At 35.0% G+C, this 7,505-nt stretch overlaps 1 protein-coding gene across 1 annotated transcript; it reads left to right on the top strand.

Moving 5' to 3' along the window:
- The first annotated feature begins 81 nt into the window (after positions 1-81).
- Positions 82-281, top strand: LOC109385329 (SH3 domain-binding glutamic acid-rich-like protein). The gene is given in 2 exon segments (XM_019647519.1): positions 82-121; positions 124-281. Coding segments are annotated over 2 exon segments (198 nt in total).
- Positions 282-7,505: the final 7,224 nt, after the last annotated feature.

Here is a 7,505-nt window from a genome sequence, read left to right on the forward strand (position 1 = left end):
TATATATATATATATATATATATATATATATATATATATATATATATATATATTGCTGCTAATGAAGAGAATCGGAAGTGGATGAGAGAAAATGTACCTGAAAACAGTCGACCAGCCACAGGATACCCCTGCCACCTCATATTTTCAGTGAAAGCCAGTACCATGGGGACTATGATGGCTTCTTTGAAGCCAGAGAGAACAATGCAGTGCATGCCTTTTTAGGCTTGACATCTCCACCTGGTTCAAAGGAACCTGAAGCGCAGGCAAAGCAGCAAGCATGAACCTTAAACATTCTGCCTTAAGCATTTTGGAAAAGGAATCTCTAATGTTTTCATAAAATAGCAAAATTATCTTGGCTTCAAAAGAAATAGGCTTAATGTTGAAATCATAGATTAGTTGATGTTTTTGCATACAAACAAACAAAATGAATACATAATTAAATGTGAATGTTATGATAAGGGGAACGGAGGATGAACATATAATTCTAAGTAGTTGTCATGGAGTAGTTTTATCTGCCAAGGTATTTTATGTACTTCAGTTATTTTAAAAAGCAACACTCGTGCCATTTGTTGGTATGATTATTACAGCTTAAGTATATTTGTAGCTTTACATTTAGGAATTTAAAAAGGAGAGAGAAAATCTGTCTCTCGTTCCCAAATTGCCTCATTAATTTTAATGAACAAAAACATGTACCTTTTTGATGTTACATTATTGTGACTAAAAAGTAGTTTCAGGTAATGTTTATGGCACTAAGCTTTTCTGAGAGTCCCAGAATCTTGTATCTAGGGATTACACTTTATTTCACAAAAAAGAATTAAGGGGTTTTTAAAAAGCAGAACCAGATTTGGGTTATGGAATGATTTACAGGGTGTCAACATGGGGGCCCCTTGGATCTGTCTGGTACAATCGGCCTTCTGGCCTCCAATGATTCATGTTCCTCTCACATTTAAAATATATTCACTCCCTTCCAAGTTTCCCAAGGGTCTCATTCAGTTATGGCATCAGCTCAAAGTCCATGTAGACAGTGGTCCTGGCCAGGAAATCAGTTTTTGTCTCATCAATGTTATAATGAAACAATGTTGAATGAAATAACATTATTGAACCTGCTGTACAGATCCTGGAGCAATTCCTCTGCATTTGAGGGCCTGTGAAACTAAATAGACAGTAAGTTATCTGCCTCTAACAATCCAAACATACAATGGTGGGGTGAACATAGGATAAGAGCTAAAGACATTCTAGTTCAAAAAGAAGAGAAATAGAGGGAGTCACTGGTCTAGAGCAGGCCTGACGTCCAGCTGGCCAAACTACAGCCAGGGTTCCTCCATTAGCTTTCAAGGCCTGCAGCTTCAAGGCCTCCATGGCTCTGGGCTCCATCTTCCAGTTTCTTGGTTCTGCCTGTTGCATAATTCCTTTTTTTCATGAATGGCAGCACACAATTGCTACTGAGTAGTTTTATCATCCTATTTCATGGCAGTAGAATGTGAAGGATCCAACAGCCTCCATTTATTTTGTCCCTTTTAGTCTAAGCTGGGAGTGTTTCTGCTGGAACAATTTTCTCAAACATTTTGTGGGTCTTCTTTTGATCTCAAAGGGATTCTCTCCATTAAACAAAAGTCACACGTAGGAGACTTTTTTCAGACCATCTTTTCTCTGCCTCCTGCTTATATGGTTAAGGGACAATGCCCTTGGGCTTCCTAGAGACCCTATGGTCAGATGGAGAGAATCTGTACAGGACACCTTTAATTTCTTAAAACACCATTCTGTGTGACTGAATACTCTGGTTTTTTTTTTGTGTGTGTGTGTTTTTTTGATCTGAGGTTTAGCACAATGTTGTAGAGTCAGAAGCTCAGCTTTTTTCTGGAGTATGATATCCTGACTGTGAACCTTATCATTTTAGCATCTTTTGCCATCTAAAGAGGCTGAATATCTCCCAAATCATCCAGACTTGGTTCCTATTTGTTTATACTTCTTCCTTTAATCTATCACTTTCTTCTTGGCGTTTATTATAAGCAGTAAGAAGAAACCAGCTAGCAACTTCAACACTTTGTTTGAAAGTTTCCCTAGCTATATAACCAAATTTATCACAAGTCCTGCTTTCCACATAACTGCGGAGACAATATCACTAAACATACAACCGCTATATAACACATATCTCCCTTTCTCTAAGAACGTGGTTCACCACCTCATCTGAGCCCTCAGCAGCAGTGTCCCAAAGTCTATATTTCCATTACTAGTCTGTTCACCAAGATTTCGGCTTTCTCTATGGTGATCCTCAAAACTCCTCTACCTGCCACCCGCTGCCAAGTTCCAAACTGCTCTTCTGTTTAGGTATCTGTTACACCAGCATTGCATTTTCAGGCATCGGTTTTCTATACTGCATAACAAATTATGACAAAGGTGCAGTTTAAAAAAACTCATATCTATTATTTCATAACTGCCCTAAGTTAGGAGTCCGGGTACAGCATAGCTGAAGCCTCTGCTCTAGGGTCTCGCCAGGCTGGAATCCAACTGCTGACCAGAGCTGCAGTCTTATCACAGGCTTGACTCAGCACAGATCCACTCCAAGTTTCCTCAGGTGGTTGGCAGAATTCTTGTCCTTGTGCTTGTAGCCTTGTGGGCCACTTGGTCCCATCCAAAGTGTCCACTGAGACATTTGGTCCATGCCCAAAGGTCATTGATATTTGGTCCTGTCCAAAACATCCATGAGCATTTAAAAGTAGCTGTTCTCTACTTTCAGCACATGATCAAAGACAGTATCATCCATGATGGGATAAATTGATATCATGTGTCTCCCCTGTAAAATCCACTGAGAAGGACACAACATTTTTACTGTGGTGCTCTTATCAATAATGAATCATCTGAATTAAATCATGAGCAAACATAAGATAAATCACAACTGAGCAACATTTAATATATAACCGACTAGCATTCTTAAAAGTGTCACGGTCATGAAAGACAAAGAAAGACTAAAGAACTGTTCCAAGTTACAGGAGAGCAAAGTGACGTGTCAACCAAATGTGCCATGTGATGGTGGATTAGATCCTGAAGCAGAAAAAGGACATTAGTGGGTAAATTGGTAAAATTTGAATAAGGTCTGAAATTAGATAATAGTGTTACTTACTGGTAAGAGGATTAATTTCTAGTGTTAATTTCTTGCTTTTCATGATAATGCTTTGATTATATGAGATAACATTTATAGAGTATGGGTGAAAGGTGTATGGGAATTCTTTGTCCTATTTTTGCAACTTTTGTAAGTCTAATACTATTTCAAAATAAAAGTTTTAAAAATTCTAAATTTAAAAATTAAAATACATTTAACAAAACACTTGTACTTGGCTTGCTCTCCTCAGACAGTTCATAATTATTTATGGAATGTTTACTATCTGTCAGTTATTGTGCTAAGTTTGATTCAGACCGTCTCTGTGTTCCCGGATCTTGCATTCTGATGGGGGAAGCCATTTATTAAAAAAATATTTACAAGAGTGCAAATACAATTTTTGCAACTAGTGGCTCTTTATTAGACGAGGTTGCTGGAGCAGAATTTAAAAGCACCAAGATTTTTACTCTAATGTTGTAATTTAAGTCTTAATACTCTAATTTTAAATCCTAAATCTATCTACCAATTCACTCTGTACTCAGCACTTCTTTATTCATCATCTCTTATTCATATTCTTATTTTTGTGTTACAAGGGCAACTCACCAAATACGTAGTAAGAGATGAGATTAGCTTTCTCTTTTTTTTCCATTTTCCCCAGGTCTTTGCACCCAGTACATAATAAATGTTAAATAAATATTTATTATAGATTTATCTAAATGCTTTAAAATGTATACATGCATTTTAAAATTCACAAAATAATAATATGGAGTCCTAAAGTCTCTATAAAATGAATACAAATCTTCCACAATTTATATATTTGAGTATGTGTATGTATATTGCTGTGTACATCAGACAATATTAGATGTTAATTGCATATATACTATTTGTGTTCTATTTAAATTATAAGTACATTTAAAAATTGAATATCCAGTGTCCAGACTGTGTCTATTGTTCATTACAGAAATAATTCTACCCTATCGCTGAAGGGGATATTTGACCAAACAAATAATCACAACTTGAGTCCAATCCCCCAATAAAACTAAATTCAAGTAGGTAATATGTAGTTGATTGTATTTAATTATTATGATGGCATCAATAAACAGTTTTGAAGTTTCAATTTTTAGTTTTGCTACCTGACCCAATGTTTCTTGTGATTGGTGGAGCACTTTAGGTGCTGTCTGTGTCCATAAAGCTTAATATACACAAAAGTTAGCTTTTTGAGGCCTTAGCCTTATGAGAAGACTCTGTGATCAACTGAGTTCAACAAAATTGACATAGGGTGTTTTAGAGCACGGAGATGTGGAAAGCAGTGAACCAAGAATAAAAATGCTGGCTGGCAATTCTGTGTTCTACAAGGCCTCTCTGCCTTTGTTTACCATGAGTAAATTAGGACAATGGTTTTGAAGCAAGTGTTCTAAAATTCAAAGTTCAAAGAACATAATGAAGTATTTGCATCAATATTTGATTCTCTGGCCCAAATAATAAATGACACATATAGGTAGGATTTCTTCAACTTTCATGGATAAACAACTTCTTCTTTCTTCTTTTTCCCCCTTCTTCCTCCTCCCTCCTTTCTCCTTTCTCCTCCTCCTCCGCCTTCTCCTCTTTCTTCTCTTTATGGCTTTTTGGGCCTCAAAGTACAAATGCTTATGGATGAACGGTTTAGTTTCCCAATGATGATCTAAATCTTCACATTTAAAACCTAGGATCGATAGATTACTGTGTAAAAAAATGTTAAAGACTGCAGTCCTATCACGTTTTCTTCCACCTTTCATTAAGCTTACAAAATCCTTATTATGAATAGACTTTTTTTTTCTCTCAGGCCTTTTAATTTTTAATCACCTGTTTCAAATACTGATCATATTTCTGAGAAACTACTTTATGTAAAATATGGAACAAGATAGAGTTGCCACATACATTTTATCTTTTCTGTGAAGTTATTTGGACCTAAAATTGTGGTGACAAGGTTGTTTCTAATAGGTTCTGTTGCCATTAGAAACAGGGATACAGCCATACTTTACATTGAATTTCCAAAAAATCTCTTGAAATAATCTTTTTAACTTAAAAATGGCTGTCTATGCTTTCAGAAATGATCATCGCAATACTGGTCCAACTGTAAGACCAAGAGCAAAGCAGCTATATATTCTAAGATAGTAGGTAGACTTTAAACTTTTTAAATATTCACTTTAGGTCAAACTCCAGCTCTTGTTTCCATCAATACACTTTAGTTTTCAGTGACTATTGAAACAACTAAATTTCCATGAAGTCCTTGGTAACAGGTCTCCTTATCCTACATAAAATGGAAACTAAGTGATTTGATGAATAAGGGTCCACTCTAAACAGAATCAAAGGGAGTTAGTTATATATCAGATTTTTATTATTTGGGGACAAGTTTTATATCTTTCAGCAATGCTATTAAATTACTTGCTCTTTCTTCTAATCCTTTGTTCTCCAGAGGTCTTGCCATGCTCTCTGAATAGAATATCCTTCCCACTATTTGTCTCTCAATCCATATTTGTGCCTCAATCAAACATCCATTTAAAATAAGTTTTCTTCATCAAGTCCACTTGAATAGTTCCACTCCACACTGATCATTCCATTATTCCATTTCTCTTAGCACTGATGTTTTCTGTTACATTAATTTGTACCTGTTTTCATGTCATCTTTGCATGTGTTGTTATATCTTTTCATCTGCATTTTGTTCCCCTATTATATTGTAAATTCCCTGAGAATGAGGACAATGTCTTTGGCTTCATTTGCATATCTCCATGACATCCAGTAGAGAATGCCATTTGAAGGCAGCACTCATTAAATCACATTTTCACTGACAAAATCATGTCTAGCTTTTGAAAATATGGTTTATGAAGCACTCAATATAGTTTTTATACATAATTTCTCTTAAAAAGTTTTAGGAAATATACATATACAGTATTATGTAGAAGATACATGCTGTGTAGCTTCAAAGGACTTACAACCCAATGTACTGAAATATAATTTAAAAAAATTCAGATGGCATGTAACAAAATATCATCAACTGATATATATAAATCCAAAGATTGGAAAAATATAAATTAATTCATTCCAGTAATATCCAAAATAAACAACACAATTTTATAGTATGCTCTTTTTCCCATATCTTAAAAAGTGGTCAGCCTTACTTTACATTTTTATATAAAAATGAGTGATAAGAATGATAGCATTTCTAACAGACTTTGGCTTTCTAAAGTATCCAGAGTATTATATATAACCTCTTTAGATTTTAAAAAATTAATTTGCCTCAATCTCTTTAAAATTGCATCCAGTCCTCAGTTCCAGAATTCTGTTTATGTTTCTCAAAACATAGAATCTTAAAACACTAAAGTTGGAAGAGTTCATTAAGTTCCAGAAATTTCCAAATATGCCAAAGCAAGAGTCAGGAAAGAATTCATAAAACTGAAGATCCCAGGTCTCACTTCCAGCAGTTTTCACATGTGAGGTAGGGCCTAGAACTCTATTTTAACAAGCACTTGACTTATTCCTGATGTATTGGCAAATCAATGATTTAGTGTGGTTTCTTCGTTAAAGATATAAATAAATGAAGACATTATACATATGTGTGTGTGTGTGTGTTATTGTAAATGTTCTGCTGCTCCTCAGATCTAGAATTTTAATTCCTAATCCCTTCCTGCCCCATCAGCCCCTGTCCCCATGGCATACCTCCACCTATATTCTTTGGGCAGTCCCATATTCAAGGCTTTGCTCACAATCTTTCCCACTTGGAATGTTCTCTCTTTTCCTTTCTGCCAAATCAGTCTTTGTGGTACATATCTCTCATAATGCCTTCCCTGATATCACATTTATATAGCCATCTTTCTTCACTGAATTTTTTGTTGAACCATTTATCTGACACTGCATCAGATACCACTGGCATGAAGATCATCTGGGGATAATATTAAATTCTACTCTGGCTGGTGTTTCCATCACACTTATTAGAAACTCTACCACTGGGAAAGTACGCCTTATTAATGGAAATAAATTCTTACTTATTTGGGGAAGGTGTTTTAACAATTGAAAAACCATATTAATGATCTGATATAGTCTGAAAGTACCATGATACCTCAGTTTCTTAGAAAAGTGATTCTCCAACTTTAATGCACAAATTACCTAGAGGTGGAATCTCTTAGTTTGGTCTGGTGGTATTTTAATATGCACACATTGTATTATTACTCAGATTTTGATTTGATTTGATCTCTCATTAAATTTTAAAGTTCACGAAGCATTCTATCTTCTTTGCATCTCCCCATAGCATTTGTGTATCATATCATAATAAATGATTAATCAATACTTGAATTGAATAATTAATCTTGTCAAAGACTGCTACCTAACTTTCTGATCTTAAAATCTTTTGTTAAAGAGAAAAGTTTGATTG

This window comes from Hipposideros armiger, unplaced genomic scaffold (assembly GCF_001890085.2).
Source record: "Hipposideros armiger isolate ML-2016 unplaced genomic scaffold, ASM189008v1 scaffold_112, whole genome shotgun sequence".
In the NCBI taxonomy this organism is placed as follows: domain Eukaryota; kingdom Metazoa; phylum Chordata; class Mammalia; order Chiroptera; family Hipposideridae; genus Hipposideros; species Hipposideros armiger.